Here is a 17,260-nt window from a genome sequence, read left to right as displayed (position 1 = left end):
ATCTATTATTCAGCAGACTATAAACTCTTAAAGTCTGTTTGGGCCACATTAAATGGATGTTTTTCAAATGGCTCAAGCTGCAGTGTGCCAACGCGCAGTGCCCATTTGTGCCGTCAGGGAGCAGTATTGCAGTTCAGCAGCCACACTCTGCTCCATTGAGGCAGGCCGGTAGTAACATGGATGAGACTGAATTAATGTGAAGGCTATGTTGCACAAAGAGGACCGTCTCATCTGAAATGTCAGCGGGTGAGAGGTGAGTAAAGAGCCACGGAGAAAAATAGAGGGTCACTGCTGATGTTTGACAGGTACACTGTGTTACTGTTGTTAGAGATCCTCTTTCCTGTACCGAGGCTGTCACACAGCAAAAATTGCAATAAACCAAAATGCGGGGAAGCATGCATGTTATTTGGAATATATAGCCACAGAGGTCAGTATATTCCACGTGCGTTTCTGGACCAGGGGAAGTGTCACACTCCATCACACTGGCAAATGAATTAAATATAGATATTAGGGTTTTCAGCACTAATTTAAGTCAAATTCTCCAGAGCAGAGATCTGCTTTGCTGCAGGTCTGTGCCGTGTGTTTAAGCCAGTGGAGGGAGGTGGCGGCCAGCAGCCACATCAGTAACAAAATCTTGTTCACATTACTGATGCGATTACATCAGATGAAACCCTCCCCAAGGTGCAGATACGGCAGGCGCACAGGCAGTTAGAGGATGGGATTTTTGTCAGCGCCCCTTCCACCTTTCTCCCCCTTGTTCAGCCTCTGCTATAAAGCCCCCCCACCCCTCAGATTGTAACACTGCTGTTTGGACTACTACTATGGATTGAAGAGAGGGCTGACAAAAGTCTCCATGGCGACAGTGCAATCTGTAAATCATGCTGCGGCAGACGTGTCTTCTCCTTCCCTTTTTCCCTTTTCTCCCTCCTTCTCTTCCAACCTCCTGCTTGTACACAACCCCTCCTTTTTTCTCTGGCACTCATGCATACCTTTTCTGCATCTCCTCCTCTGTTTCCCCTCTGTAATTTTAAAACCGCTTCCGCCTTGATCGACGTTATCTCCTCTGCCTCCCCTTTTACTTTGCACTCTATCACCTTTTTCCCCCTCTCACTCTCTCCTTGCACTAATGCTTTAATTAGGTAAGACAGAAGGGGGGATGGGGAAGACATAATGTTCACTTAACATTCAACCAACGTTCAAGTCAACATGCCGCCTTGGAGCAGACAGGGTGATACACCATGGGAGCATGTGCATGTTAGTAGGGCAGCATTATGAGCGTTTTCATGAGCTGAGAACGAGTTGTGGGAGAATCCTGCAGTACCTTCAGCATCCTTAGACATGTACAGGGAAAGCTTGGTACCATATGGGATCCGTATAGAATCTGAACCAGGGATGAAGAAGAGGGTTACACAAACTGAACACACACAGTAACATACATTTGGGCACACACACACACACACACACACACACACACACGCACACAGTAGGTTCTCTGTGGAGGTGTTCGACTACCAGTGACGCAGAACCATATGCATAATCAGCTAAAACAGGAAAGAAAATGAGAGTCCCTTAGAGAGAACCTGAACCAGCCTAAAAGCATAAAGCTTGTCCTCGGCTAATTGCAGCAGCGACAGCCAAACCTTCCTCCCTGTTAGCCTTAATGGGACCTGTAAATACACGCCCCCCTCAGGAAAACAGAGAAAGTCTGCCTTGATAGTGCAACAGCAGCCACACAACCACAACATTTTAATAATTGTTTTCCTCAAGCCTTGTCCTTCAAAATTACATGCACGACTCTGAGGATGACTTTGTGACCCTTTTAACAACTCGAAAGTCTAATGAACAACGAAAAGTTTGACATTGCCATAATCCATCAGTGTGTTAGCTCACGCTCAATGACAAACCTGTATGTCATTCAGTTGTGCATCACAAATAAGCCCCATTTTTTGACTCCAAATGGTCAAATACACAATGAAAGATGGAGGAGGGAGTATAAAGTGGGATGGAGGGAGGGGCTCGTATTGATCCTAAATCATTCTTGAAAGCATTCTCGTCCTCTGAGGACACATACTGTGTCCCTTGAATATTGGTGGTGGTGGGAGGTATATGGGTGATTAGTCTGTTCCTTTTTTTGTAATTTGTGGTAAGAATTCAAAGGATGATAACAATGCGTTTGTATGTTTTAGCCCTTTAACCACAAATCAAATTTACATAACTGACAGCCATTTTCCATATCATTCATTTTTAGATTAGATTCCTCCCTTCCTCTTGCAACCACTGGTCTCCATTCATTTAACTATTCAATTTGCAGGAGACATGTAATGCCCTGATTTTTGTCAATGTCATATTATCATTGCATTAAAGTTAGGTTATATGGATGACTGTTTTGAAAAGTGGTGAGTCGAGGATCTTTTGAAAGGATTAGTCTGGTGATATTCTATATTTTTCTCATTATCAACAAATCTCATGAAAAAAAAAAAACGATTTTCAATTTTGGGAAAATTACTATATGTGTCTCATTCTTAAAACTTTAAGTCTTTAGTAGGGACCAATGAGGTCGGGGCTATGAGGGCGTGTGAGGGCCATTGTAGATCAAAAAAAAATGTACGGAGCCAGGGAAGTTTGGTAATATTTCAAGATTAAAGTGGTAAATTTAATTATTAATCATTAATAATACAAGACAAGAGTCAGTGCAGACATAAGAGAAGAGGTGGAATGTTCAGACAATTAGGCAGATATGAGGGACTGCAACAGTCACTTGAAAGCATGTGTCACATGTCATTTATAAATGTCTGCAGTTCTTTTATCATATGCTGCTTTTAATAGATTACAGAGCCTTTAATAACACAAGTATATCTGAAAAATAGTATGATGAGTTTTTTTGTCATAAATGTGTGACTTTATGACTTTATGTCTGAGATTATCCAAGGTTTGTAATGGCAAATGGAACAGTGACAAAATAACAGAGACAATGAATTATCCACAGTAATGAATTACCTTTCTTATGTTTTCTCAATCAGCTTCTTACTCTGACAAATGCGCTTCTACATGAATGTAAACCTCTCAGCAGAAGTTTTCACATGAGCCTATGCTGCATCACTGTACTGTGGATGTGTTTTTCCCTAAACTCTTTGATTGTTGCATATTTATCCATGAATATTTAATATTATAGAGCAATACTAACACATATACTTTATAAGAGGTTTTTACTAGAGATTTGAAACCAATAGGATGCAGGTAAATTTTCATATTGTACTGAAATAAATGGAAAGAAAAGGCTGCCTGCCTGGAGATTAATCAGAAATCTTTGGAAAATGGTTAGCTATTGTGTAAAGTTAAAGGGTATTAAAATATTCAAAATCATTAGGGTTATATAAGATATGGAAAGGAGACTTTCTGATGATCTGGATCTTTCACAGTGTCACTGAATAGAGCCAACAATGAGGACATTTTCACATTTGTCATAAGACTAAATTATGTCATTATTATACAGTGATTATACAGAGGATGAGGTAATAATCATAGGAGAGTTCAATGCAATTAAATATCTTTCCCTAGAAAAGTGCACGAGTCAGCTGTGAAAAAGTAAGAACTCTCAAGGAGAAATGCTGCGGCTTGAATGAAGGGTTCTGCTGAGACAAGTTCATGTAAATGGATCTGAAGCCTGAGGCGAACACAGTAGCATCCAAAGTCAAACAGGTCTGCAGGCAATGTTGACATTTGAAAACTAAGTACTGAAGAACTATATCAGCATTCTCTGATACTTTTGCTTTGCGGGGCTTACCATCACCGAGTGGCGAGGGGAACATGGGCATCTCGTAACCAGTGGGCGTCTGCGGGGAACTCTGGGAACTGGTGTCTCTCGAACTGCAGTTGGAGGCTGAGCTCACTGGAGCAGACGAAACAAAATAGATGTCCGACTGTGGGTGGAAAAACAGAAGGACATATAGAGGAAATTAGATCAATACAGAGACATGATGAAGGGGTAAAGATGCCAGGAAATATTAAGAGGAAAAGGGGACAAAAAGAATAGAGAGCAGAAGCATGAAAAAAGAAAACAAAAAACAAAGAGATTGCATGGGGATAGAGGAGGACAAAGTATTTGTTTAATGACAGGTGAAACTGTGGTCTGCTTTAAATGATCTATGTGTATGAATTATGAGTGTATTATTGCATTGGAGCCATGCAGATTGCCAGCCATATTTCCCACCAGGGTAATAAAGATTGATTGAAATGAGAGAGCTGAGACGGCTACTTCTATAGACAACTGACTTCTAGAGTGGGGCCATCTAACACTGAACACTCACAAGCTAAAAGGGCTCTCACTCCAGTGAAACCAAGTTTGAGCACATAAAACAACAAAATATAAACAAAGTTGCAGTGTACACTGTTGACAAAAGCAGGGCATGAACATGATATTGGGTAAGCTGTCAAACATACTGACCCGTGAAGCAGCCAGCTGTAGCTCCGGGACCACGGCTGTGTACACAAGGTTGCCATTGACCACCAGTCGGATCTCAATGGAGTCCGTAGTGAAGGCCAGGATGTAAGGAAATGCACAAACTGCAAAGACAAAGACAATGAGCATATGATGAAACCAGCAGCAAATGATCAACAGGGGGCATCACTGGATAAACAAATAATTAAGACGTTTTCCAACTCACACAATACAAGACATTTAATAGTTTACACATTCAGGTGTATACATATCCAGCAGATACAGAGCATGTTTCTGGCCACCTGCTGAATGAAAGTCCAGTATTTACTCTCCTCTTAGCTCTGTATTGGTCTCCACTAACTCCAAACACTGCAAATATCTGTCTCTAAAGCTGCTAAATGCTTCACTATGTTCACCAACTAGTCGCTAACGTTTTCTGTCTGCCGTTTGGGGCTGAGTAGCCTTTTGAGCTGCCTGTTGCACCTGCAAATGAGGCTGATGAGAGCAGTGAGAGTGAACCAAATATTTAAAGAAATGTTTTTTGGCTTTTTCCTTTTCCTTTATTGTGTTACATATATATTTTTTGTGCAAGTAATAGTTCTGCAAAGTGAAAAAGCCCAAAGTCCACCCCAAAGGGAGTTACCATCTCCCACAGAAAACACTGCTCCTGAACTTCTTGAAAACAGCTCCATTCAATTGTAGTCTAGCCTTTACTGTCAGGACCCGCCCTACTCTGCTTCTCATTGGCTAGTAGTCCTTAACTAGGTATTCGCTCGTGCAACTCCCAACAAAGATCATATAGAAGTGAGATACTACACTCTGTAGGTAAAACGTAGCGGTCAACTCAAAAATACAAAACAACAAAAATATGGTGTTTCTTTTGAAAATGACACCATGTAAACCTATTCTGGAAACACCCCTAAATAAAATTATGAACATGAAAATAAGTATAATATGACCACTTTAAAGTTACCGATCGTAAAAACAAAACTAATGAGCTGAAAGACACTGAAATTCTCTGTAGAGCGGAGAGTAAGTACAGTGTAGGTTTGTCACTACTAATATTGATTTGAGTAACGGAACAATTGCTTTCAAACCGAGGCTCTCTAATACATTTTATACTTTTTATTACTCAGCACATTTTGTTATTGCTTATTTTAGTGCATCTGTGAGTATGTGTGTGTAAAAAGAGGGCATAATGGATGCACAGCAACCCGGAGCAGGCAGGGTTACAGGTTTAGTACCAATTGTGTTCACTTTTCATCAGCTGTTGCATTAATAATAACATGCACAGACACACACACACACAAATAATAACATATGCCAATTGGAGGCTTGTGGCTACACATGGAGTTCCCATGGTGATGGCAAGCGCTGGCCAGGCCAGCAGGGTGGGGCCCGAGCAGTGTTGCCTTGGTAACCTACCAATAGCATTGGGCATCTGGTTCCAGCTGAAGTGGAAGTCAGAGGTGTTGGACTGGATCATCGGTGTGGAGCCGTTAAACGGACAAACTTTCTTATATGAACAAATATCTGCAAGAGACACAGAGGAAACAGGTCAACTTTCAAATTAAATGATTTACTTTCTTCTGTTTACTGTTGTTTTTTTAGTCTGTGTTTTGAACAAGGAATGAATTTTATTGTAACCCCGCTATTTGTCCTATTATCCAGACATTTAAAAAAGCATACAAAAGCTAAAGCAGATGGCAGCTTTTTCATAATTTATCTCTGACTCTTAATATTCTGGAGCAGTCTGTGCAATGATTTTTATTCCAGAACGGTGCAGTGGCAGAGTACAAACATTAATGCTCAGCTTTGACAGCAGATACAGGGATCTGAATCAAATGACTGATCTTAAATGTTGAGGGTCAAAGACAGACTCACAGTTGTAACACAACAGCAGACCCGCCTCCCCATCTTCGTACACATCAATGGCTGCTACAAAATTTACCTGCAGGCAGAGACGAGTCAGTTAAGGGGATCATTTCAACAAGATCCAAAGGTCAGATAAGAGAATGTGGAAATAAGCAAACAACAGCATTAACAAATAGTGCCATGTCACTTACCCTCAAGACACAGGGTAATCATAAAGCAATAGAAAAGATATATTTCCACCACAGTTTGTTCTTATTTTGATTACTCTTTCAAAGGCGAAATGGTCAAAGCAGAATAAGACGGTTTATTAGAACAGCTGTTCATCCTCCAGCCTGCTCATTCATTTCTCCTCCCTCTCCTCCCCAACTGCAGGCTGTGACTGACAACTTGTTGATTCAACCAAACAGCCTGGTAATCAGCAGGTAAATAAAGCGACTAACTGGGCCAGTTGAAGGTCTCAGTTCTGCTCAACTTCAGCGAACATCACATGAAAGCAAATGAGAAAACCATCAGGGTTATATGTGTATGTGCGTGCATGTGTGCCTCACCCTGTTGGCGTCTACATGATGTAGCCGATAGGCATCTCCAGTGCTCTCATTGATCAGGTCAAACTGATGTTTGTAGGCAACACAGATCATATTGTCATTTTCCCCCGTCGGACCGTCCACCAGCGCCATCACCACCGGTGGGTCACACAGACAGATCTCCTAATGGGTTATACATGAGAACCTTAGTGCTCAAACACACGCAGATGGGTTTAATTACTTTAACAGACTTATAAGTTTGTCTGTGTAAAATATTCTCCCCATGTTGATGGGACATTCACAGAAAAAAATTACAGTGTAGTACAACATGAATTATTTTTCTTTGGTAGCTAATCATCCTCTTAGTTTTGGAACTACAATTCCCATAATTCTTTGGGGGGATATTGCTATGGATCATAGACTTTATCGCCAGTCTATATATTCATATGTTTAAAGTCTATGCTATGGGTTCAGTGAGTAAAACTATGAGCCCCATTTATTTAGCCTGTATTTGTTTACATTTTGGCATATTGGAGCCATTAAAGGTTTGTCAGATGAGCTATTTGCAGTTAATTTATGCGATGTACTCATGGGTGTACAGACAACTAACACTGGAATACTTTGAAAAAAAGTAAAATGTCATGATTCTCAGGCAAATTCTGGAGTTATGAGGTGCGTTTTTTTGTGTGGATTTATTGGACGCTTATTCGCTATTACACTGGAGAAAATGATATCCTTGGAAAGCACAAGTAACACTGCATCTAAAACTATGCATCATGTCTGTGTCTTGAGATTTAATATAATAGAATCTTGACTCCAATAAATAGTACAATTGTTGACGCAAATTGGAGCAATTAAGGTACTTTAAAACTGCCTTGAGCTATGTATCACCGCCACTGCTGCAGCTCCAACTGCTAACAGTGTTGGTAAGCAGGCCAAATCAGCGGGCCAAATACAATAACTAACTTCTCGTTGTTTTTTTGAACACCTGCAAGTACCTGTCTCGTTCAAGCAGTATCCATGCCTCACTTCTCTCTCTCCCCACCCCCCTGCAACTACATGAATGTGAGAAGAGAGAAATAACTGGGATATCTAATATCTTCTTTTTATGCCAAAAGAGCTTTAAAATGGAATTAACATTTAATTATCCTATTCATTTATTAACTTGTGAGTTCATTTTTCCATACATTCATTAATTTTCACTCATTCCTGTAGAGTTTGTTGTACCCGTATGTACTGAAACTCCTCCACCGGTGAGTCTGGCCCCGTGGCGACAGCGCTGAAGCCTTCGAAACGTGGATGTTTCCTGGTGATGAGGAGGAGTTTGTTCCGGATGGCTGCTACTATCCTCAGCTCGGAGCCGTGGTGGGTGTTGATAGAGTACAAATGACAGCCTAGGACAAGGAAGAGGGGGGACAGAGATAGAGAGTACATCGGACATGTGTTGTGCTATAAGTGTTGTTCCCTGGCACCATCCCACAGATCAATACACCCACCACAGACACCTGGAAGGATACCAGCAGCAGGTCAAAGGTTGTGTGTTTGCACTACAAAGAACCTTCATAAAAGGTCAAAATATCTTGCTTTAGACTGATTCAATGTTTTTTTTTCTTCTGTTCATTCATTTCTGTTTAAATGTAGATATGGACACACACAATTGTGAACTTATCTTTTAAGTTCAAAATTGAGCTGAATTAAAATAAATTTCTCTAGATTACTGAATACTTTTCTTGTTTGATTTGGAAATCGATTTGCAGCGTGTGCAACCCTATGCATATTCTTGCATGCCCCGTGTCATACCTTTAGTTTTCTCTAGTTTATTCTCTCGACTGTCGCACTTGCTTCTGACGAGCTGCTTCTCCTCCAGGCCTTTCTTGAGCGTGCCAAGTCTGAACACATAGATCCGAGCATCCTTCCCTGGAAACAAAACCAAAGTCACTTCTGTTTCGCACGAAGGTTGCTTTTAATTTGCCATCTCTCTTTTAGCATCCTCCCACAGCCAGATAATTGTGTTTTACTGCAGGAGGATTACTAGAAGGCTTCTTAAGGCTCGTTGCTCTCTCACAAGCTTCATCAGAGCCCACACACAGTCGTGACAAATGCTTGCGCTGCCACCACATAATCACTATCAAAACCAAGTCATCCCCCTTTGTCAATATTAGAGATAGCTAATCATCTGCATGGCTATTAATTACGAGCTCTCCTGGTTGAAGCAAACATGAAACCAATCAGCGACCTGCTGTATATGCTATTTGTGGTGTTTTTTTATGCTTGTATGTTTAAATTTTTCTCTCAGTCCTTTATAGCCTGCTACTCTCTCAAAGTCAATCTTGTCCTGAAGGATAAACAGACACTCACTCACTTACACACACACACACACACACACACACCCACAAACACACACGACAGAGATTGGTTCTCTATAGGTCAGCTTCCCCAGATCCCAGCCAGAGATCAATGTGTTCACTGGGACAATGGAGGTGGAAAGGGTAAGTATGTACTCATCAACACTGAGAGAGATGACAGAGGTGAATTAAGGGAGAGGAATGGGAATAATGAGAAAGAAGGTATGCTGTAAATACTGCTCTGCGGCAAAAAAAAAAAAAAAATTAATGAGGGGATGACAAAGCACGGATCCAGGGGAAGCAGTCTGTGCAGGGAGGAGGGTATCGGGGTTTGTTAAGCAGTTTCCTCCTTCTTCTTAAAGTCTAAGCCTACCTTTGTCAGCCCTGGTGATAAGCAGGTCCTGAGGTTCGAGAACGTGCATCTGCTTCAACACGATGGTTTTGTCAAACACCTGCACGGGGGGTAGAGCCTGTGCCTCTGAAACATAACACACACAATCACAATAAAAAGACGGGTAAAATCTGAACTGAGGTTGTAATGTTTGTTGGAAAACCTCCTCGGAGCAAGAAGCAGAAGGATCGGTTGCGTGACACTCACCAGCGTTGGGCAAAGCTGGATCAGGGCCTGAAACGTGGACAACATCATTAAATTCATCATGTTAGCTGTTGGCATTCTGCTGAGTGCAATATTGAATGGATATGGATGGGTGGCTTTATTTTAGAGGACATAGGGAGATATTGATTACGGATGACCTCACCATCCAGAAGCATAACCCCCGCTGCGTCAGTGGCAACGAGCAGAGACTGACCCCAGGAGTCAGCACACACGATCTCATAGGGGAAAGTGCTGCAGAATGACTGGGACTCCCATGGCTACAGCATACGTTCACATGCAAACATACAGATACATGGCAAAATATAAATATAATACTTTTTTTTATACATGCAAGAAATTGCAGTACAGAGATGCCAAAGATATGTTTTAGGTAACTTAGAAACATTGTCTCCATTAGAAAGTGTTGGTCACAATTCTTTGTCAACCACTTTGATAAGAGCTCTTTCTCAGGAATGTTTCTTTATGTTTTGTGTTTATGTGGGAAAAAAAGAATATGGCTTCTATATTCTATATATTTTAATCTCTCAAATATGGATACGTTTTGGCCTCAAAAAACATTGTTGGTCGTGCTCTACTTGACTCATAAGCTGTTATGGAAAATAAATGTTTAAGTAAAATAACATTTTTAGTTTCAGTAAGAGATTAAATTACTTGTTTATATGAAAATGTATTGCAGTGAAATGTCTCAACGACATGCCCTCACCTCTTTTCTGCACAGGCCTGTGGTAACAAGGCTAGTTGGGGCATCTCCTCTCACAATAGTCTTCAGCTTCAGAGCCTAAACACAAAATGGCATCAGATATGACACACAACAAAGACATCCAGCAGTGTATGCTTTGGCTTGCAGTACTGATCATTTACCGGTATTAAAGTAATACAAAAATGCATCAGTACAAGTAAACAGTAAAGATCCTGCGTTTACAGTAGGAGTACAGAAATATTACCAGTAAAATGTAATTAAAGCTTCAAAAGTAGAGGTGCTAATTTTGCACAAAATGGCCCCTGTGACTGATATATAATTATATATGACATTATCAGTGTTAATACTGATGTAAAGCTGTTAAGAAGCATTTTACTGTTGTTGCCGGTTGAAGTGGAGCTAGATTTAACTTCTTTATATACATTGATATTTTAGTCCAGGGTTTCCAACCGAGGGTTTGGTCTCCCTCTAAAGGGTCACATGATAAATCTGAGGGGTCATGAGATGATTAATGAGGTAATATTAGTTCTGCTACACAGAAAGTTGTATTTTCTCTAATATTAGCTTTTTTAAAATGAAATGTTTTGGTTCTTGAAACCATCTAAGGAGTTTGGTGAAACTGCTAACTACTCATTGACATTTAAAACGTGACAACTACAAGCTTGTCTCTATTTGGGTCACAAAAAAACAAAGAAATAACATAAATAGCCTAAATATACTTGAGCAAATATGTATTTAGCTACTTTTCATCACTTCTGGCTTGTTCACTTCACTTTAGGTTGCATGCATTGAGTGAGTACGTAAATTAACTGGTGATGTCTTAAAATAAATAATGTGCTTGATATTTAACCATCTTCTGGACAAGACATTCAAATCATGGACCAAGCATGTGAATCACGCATATAAATGCATTACTAGGACAGCAGTGGTCTGAGATTGCTGAATTATGTACTTTGTATTTGATCACTAATATTTAACTAGCCTGCCATTGTTTCATATTTTCATGCCTATTAAGGCACTGAGAACTGTGACGACAGCTCACCGCGGTGGAAAGAATCTGGACAAACAGGCTGGCAGCAGTAAAAAAAAAAACGAGTCATAAAACATTAAATAAAAGGTGTAATTGCTTTAAGTTTCAAATAGAATACAATTTGTTCAAATGCTCAAGCAGCAACCATCTGATCAGATTGACAATTTCCACTCCAAGCTGCACAGCCGGGCATTTCTATTCACAACTCTGCATAAACTGGCAAACTGGAGATAATGAAATCAGTACCAAGGAACAGTACAATGGCTTAGCAGTGCAGTGTGCCATCCGTGAGAAAATTTCCATTTACAAAATGCATATTCTGACCTATCAGGCATCCATGAAAACATGAAATCATTGTGTATAATGTGCATCACACAATGAATGAACATACAGAGAGACGGTTTAGTTCAGGACAAATGCCTTGTCTCTGCAAAAACTGAATAATCAATATCTCAACTCGTCTACCTTCCTATGTTTTCATGCATTACAGCACTATGTGTTGCTGCATCGACTTTGTGTTTATAAGCAGAGAGCAACAGAAACAAGACAAAAAAGGCACAAAACATTGACATGAAGAAGAACGATGGTTAGCAAATACAGATAACAAACTAAATAAACAAGAGAGACATAATTGCTTTAGTAGCATAAACATGTATCTTTAGAACTAATACAAAAAAATGTGCCTGTGTCTGTTCCACAGTGTACGGCTGTGATGGCAAATACGTACTAGGTGTTTATTTTCAATGTAGACTGAAAAATTTACAGCTTTACTTGTGGGTTGTACTCTGGGCTTTGTGAGGTTAAAAAATTTGGTAATCGAGCTATAAACTCGACCTACGTAAGTTTTAAAAGCAATCAGTAAAATGCTGAAATCAGTTTGTGACGGAATCCAGTGTAGCTTTGTAGGAGGTGGTTAGTCTGTACATCTGGCACCTGTTTAAACCCTGACGTGATATGTATGGAACCCTAAGGGAGGGTTTGCCTCAGAGCTATTAATACATAGGAACATTTAGATTAATAACTTTATCTTGTTTTGCATTTGGTTTGTGATGGTAAAGGGACTTTTAAGGGTAATTTCTGATTCATTGTACTTACATTATATTTGTCTGTCCTGTAAGACTTTCTTTACAGACACATTTTCTGCAGGGGCTTTAGGACACCATCAAAACATATTTAGTTTAAGTTGAGGCAGTCTGAAACATTGTCAGGTACATCGCATCCCAACAGGTTGCATATTTGTCCAAATGAGATTTATTATCTCACAAACCTGGAACTAATTATTTCCATTTTTTCAGTTACCATATCCCATTCTTTACACACTTTTCTTCTTTGTGTTTTCAGACTTTGTTCATGTGTAATTATAGTTACGTCAGCACCCAGAACAGAGGTATAATGATTGTTACATCAGCCTGGTAATGACTACTGAACTATGGCTCAGAGTAAAAAGAGTCACAGAATTTGCTCATAAATGAAAGAGGCTAGTTTTTCAAAATCTCTGTAGCTACTCGAACAACCGCAGTTTCTCGATTTGGCTCGTCATTGTCTCAAAATTTAAATATTTACCGGTGCTGGTAGGTAAGTGTGTATGGGCGGATGTCATGTTTTTCAGCATGGACAGGAAATCTGTGTAATGTTCTCTCATTGTGAGTTAAGCACCTCAAAGCTCGAATTGTCACGCTCTGCCGGTTGGCCATCCTTTGTGTTGCACTTTTGAGTTTAGTATCTGCCTTAGTATGTTGAGTTTTGGGTTCTGTCCTGTCTAGTGTCCAGTATCTGCTATATAGTCTGTTGTGTTTTGAGTTCCTCTGAGTTATTGTGTGGTCAGTTCATTATCTGTTATTTAGTTGGTCTTTGATTCCATGTCATGTTCTTAGTCTTGTACTTTAGTTCATGTCTTTAGTGTTTACTCCGGGTCTTGTGTTCTCTGTTAAGCTCTGTACTGTGTTCTAGTTCTGTGTTCTGATATTTTGTAACATGTGTGCGTTTCTGTGTTGTCACTTATTCACTCTGCCCCAGGTCTGCTTGTCATGTCAAGTCTCTCTGTTTTACTCTCCTCTCTGTCTCTCTGCCTCGTTAGTCTCATGTCTGTCACCTGTGTTGCTCCCGCCCTGCTCGTTAGTCCCTGTGTGTGTGCTAGTGTGTGTGTGTGTGTGTGTGTGTGTATATATACCTGGTGTTTCTAGCTTGTCTTTGTCTGGTCATTGTTCATGTTACCCCCCAGTCTGTCGTGCGTGAACTCTCTGCCTGCCTGTAACCAGCCTTGCTTGTCTTGTCTCCCTGTACCTTTGGATTTCTGTTAGAATCACCTTGTTTTTTGGACCCTTTTAACCAGCCACTGTGTCCGTAAGTGTGCTCGCCTTTAGTTTGTTTTCCCTCAATAAACCCCTGTTGAACTATACCTGCTCCGCTCTGTGTCCTGCGTTTGGGTCCTCCAACCTGCCTCCACACCACTAATCGTGACACTAATCTTAAGTGTTCTTCATAACAGAAGCTGATCAAACCAGTATCACATCCTCCGGTCATTTCCCTAGTTAACACCAAACACGGCCTTTTGTACATTGTGCTTTAAAGCATGAAAACATAATAAAAGTGAGTTGCTGTATTAAATGCTCTCCATGACATAATTTGTGTACATAATAGTTTTGTGCTTATCATATGCCTATAATAATTAAGCATTATGTTTTTTTTTTTGTTACACCTAACAGATCTTAAGAACCTGTGTTGGACATTTTATTGTGAAAATATCCCCCTCACATTTCAAAATCCTACTTTTGTCTCCCTCAGTTTTAGTTTCAAGTTGATTTTTTTACTCTTTCTCTCTGAACATTTTAATCTTACTGTGCATTCACTATAGTTCAGATGAGAGAAGTTTGACTTGATAATGCACTAATCTTAGTCGCCTTCAGTTATTACAGTGTGTTCAAAGCAATGAGCTTAACGTGCAGCGAGTGGTGGAGTCCTCAGTGTACTTTTTCTTGCCCTCTTTTTGATCATGCTACAAACATGTTGCCTGACCTCATCACTGGATGCTGTTGGGCCTGTATGCAGCCTGAAATGAATCCCTGCAGACACAACTCAAGGCTGAAAAGGAGTACTGCCCACTACATTTCTCAAGACTAGACTTTTTAGTCTATATTTGAATTTCAGCTAGAGTCAAATGTAAGATGGTAAAGCTCAATTTGTAGAGAAGATGAGGCAAATTGGTGGGTAAAGTTAAAATTCTTTTAGCAAGTATGAGATTGGAAAAAGGACTGACTTTGGCTATAAAAACAGTTTTTGTTGGAAGACACACTTGAAAAAATCCTTTAAGTGGTGACAAATCAGTTAAATGATATAGTGAATGAATGAAATAGACAGCACATAAAAGTGACATGATTTATTGTGTTATTTTAATATTAATTTAATTGAGGCAGTTACGAAATGTGAATATATAATGTAAATTTATAACAAGCTAAATGCTAACTGCTGATATCATACTTAATGATAGCAATAATCAACATCTGTGTTTAAATGTGCATCTAGGTTTCTTCAGGTGTGTCCATGTATGCTGTTTGTGTGTGCCCATCATTGTCTGGGTGTGTATCATGGTTTGGTGCGCATGTGGATATTACTGCAGAGCCATGGTTGGCTGGTAATACTGTGTGTGTGTGCTTGCGTGTTTATTACTTTGTTACCTGGCCTATTCTGACAAATTCGGCTTGCCGTGCCTCCTCCTTCTTGCGTGCCGACTTTGGAGACTCAGGCAGCACGTCGCTGAAGGACCGCCGGTTCAACATGTTCTGGGGAGAAAAAGGAACCTAAACGTGGCACACCAACATCCAAAAATGTGGTACACACACGCACACACACATACACCACACATACAGAGGAGAAAAGAAAGCAGAAAGGGGTCTTAGAGACTGACCCTGGCAGGGGGTGAGAACAGCAGCAGTTAATTGTCATATTAGGAGCAACATTGAAAGGAGTGAAATAAAAAACAAGGGAAACAAGAAAAGTGATGAGAGATGTGATGAGAGAGAGCCCTGCTGAGAAAGTCCCTGCTGAGAAAGTCAGCATTGCAGTAGTATCCAGTCGTCCAGTGTGGTGCAGTATGCAGAGGCAGAAGGCTGCAGTGGAATATAGCAGCTCACAACTCAGCACTAGCTACAGTCGCTGCCACTGACTGAAATGACAAGGACCAGACTACTTGGATGGCCTAAAAGTACGTCCATGAACGGACAAGAGCAGGTCTCTACAATAAAATGGTGGTCAGCAATTCAGCTGTACCTTGTACAGGTCAGGCATGAGGTCTTGGTAGAGCGAGCGGATCAACATGTCAAGGGTCCGCTGGCGCTTCTGGGCAAACGTTGGCGTCTCCAGTGTGGCTTTCTCTCCATTGATTACTACAGGAGATGAAGCAAGATCAGATTAGAGAAAAAACTGAATGTATTGGCTATATTCTAATGATATATTGTAATGTTTTTTTCTTACATTTGACTAATAAAAAGTCCCTGAATTCTTGGTGATCAGTAAATACAGGTGGAGAAGGGAGAGGGGGTCCAAACAGTGGAACACTCTCCTCTGAGAATATCTTCAACCTGTGACAAGGAGCAGATATATAGCATCTCTCTTACACTTACAGTGGATGACAGAGCACATCCAACAGTATGGTAAAGTAAAGCCAACTACTCTTTTTAATTGAGGACATCACAGAAACCAAGAGGACATAGCAGTTAGAATTAAAGTGAGTTTCTTAGGTAGTGAAAGTCAAAAGCAGCTGTTACACAGTCTGGACTGAAACCATAAACCACAGTATTAATCAAAACACTCACCTGTAACTGTCATTCTGGCTATTATACCTAACTAATGCAAAAATATCTGGAAGTGAAGTGAAGTAAAGGAAACATATTATATAAGAAACACAAGAGCAACCCATATATATATATTCTTCATTAGAGGGCCGAAGTGATATGTGTTTAAAAGCTCATCTGAACATGGTTCATGTTGCTGATTACCACTTCATTTCTCTGACAATTATTTTCTATGTGAAGGATACGGGTGAAGTGCGATCGGATCATTGACGGTTTGAAGGACGATGACGCATCATCCCCTTCCTGGAAAACTATGGTAACAATGTCATTTCCAATATGTCTCTTTCTCTCCACCTGCCAGGGGACAAGCCAAAGAGACACAAGATGAGGAAAAAACAGCATCTTAACCTTGGTACCTTGTGATTCATGTGTTCCAGGAACTGTCTTTAAATCGTCTTTAAACCTGCAATTATTGATTTTAAGGTCACTTAGGGGCAAAGCAACAACTGTAAACACAACATTGATGTATTATCACCTTATAAAGTTGTTACGGCTAATTAGTTAGCAAACAACTGCCTATTTGCCCATCCAGCACACACAGAGCAAAATTAGTATTCATAAGGAGTCGTGTATGTGTGCACCTAATAAATGTAAGTACAATATTCACTCTCACTTTAGCTCTGTTGGTCTACACCAGGGGGAACTGTTGAGACAACTGTGCTCGCTCATTGCCATGGATTGAGTGAGTTATTACTGTGGGTTAAAACTTGAGCCCAATTTTTCAGCCTATATTTGTTTTCATTATGGTAAATTGGCACCATTAAAAGTATGCCGACTTACCTAAAAGCAGTCCTGGTTTGCAATGTACCCATGCATGTAAGACAACTATTAGAGGATAGTGACATGTTTTTAAGATACTGAAGAAAAGTTAAAAATATGATA

General features: G+C 40.2%; 1 protein-coding gene across 5 annotated transcripts in view; it reads right to left on the bottom strand.

Annotated features, from left to right (window-relative positions):
• Positions 1-17,260, bottom strand: part of garnl3 (GTPase activating Rap/RanGAP domain like 3) — a 76,276-nt gene that overhangs the window by 5,209 nt on the left and 53,807 nt on the right. For 2 of the 5 annotated variants that reach the window (XM_046067346.1, XM_046067348.1), the window contains exons 12-28: positions 16,564-16,672; positions 16,340-16,385; positions 15,999-16,105; positions 15,795-15,910; positions 15,203-15,325; positions 10,502-10,576; positions 9,941-10,055; positions 9,781-9,807; positions 9,556-9,660; positions 8,638-8,754; positions 8,065-8,231; positions 6,862-7,020; positions 6,323-6,389; positions 5,864-5,971; positions 4,445-4,563; positions 3,785-3,920; positions 1,322-1,381 (exon numbers count right to left, since the gene is read on the bottom strand). In XM_046067346.1, the coding sequence (XP_045923302.1) occupies positions 1,322-1,381; positions 3,785-3,920; positions 4,445-4,563; positions 5,864-5,971; positions 6,323-6,389; positions 6,862-7,020; positions 8,065-8,231; positions 8,638-8,754; positions 9,556-9,660; positions 9,781-9,807; positions 9,941-10,055; positions 10,502-10,576; positions 15,203-15,325; positions 15,795-15,910; positions 15,999-16,105; positions 16,340-16,385; positions 16,564-16,672 (1,756 nt within the window). The remainder of the gene's footprint in view (positions 1-1,321; positions 1,382-3,784; positions 3,921-4,444; positions 4,564-5,863; positions 5,972-6,322; positions 6,390-6,861; positions 7,021-8,064; positions 8,232-8,637; positions 8,755-9,555; positions 9,661-9,780; positions 9,808-9,940; positions 10,056-10,501; positions 10,577-15,202; positions 15,326-15,794; positions 15,911-15,998; positions 16,106-16,339; positions 16,386-16,563; positions 16,673-17,260) is intronic. The other 3 variants (XM_046067347.1, XM_046067349.1, XM_046067350.1) reach the window with 3 other exon arrangements.

Source organism: Micropterus dolomieu, linkage group LG13, assembly GCF_021292245.1.
Source record: "Micropterus dolomieu isolate WLL.071019.BEF.003 ecotype Adirondacks linkage group LG13, ASM2129224v1, whole genome shotgun sequence".
Taxonomy (NCBI): Eukaryota; Metazoa; Chordata; class Actinopteri; order Centrarchiformes; family Centrarchidae; genus Micropterus; species Micropterus dolomieu.
The sequence above is the reverse complement of the archived record's forward strand: the minus strand, read 5'-3'. Positions and strand labels throughout refer to the sequence as shown.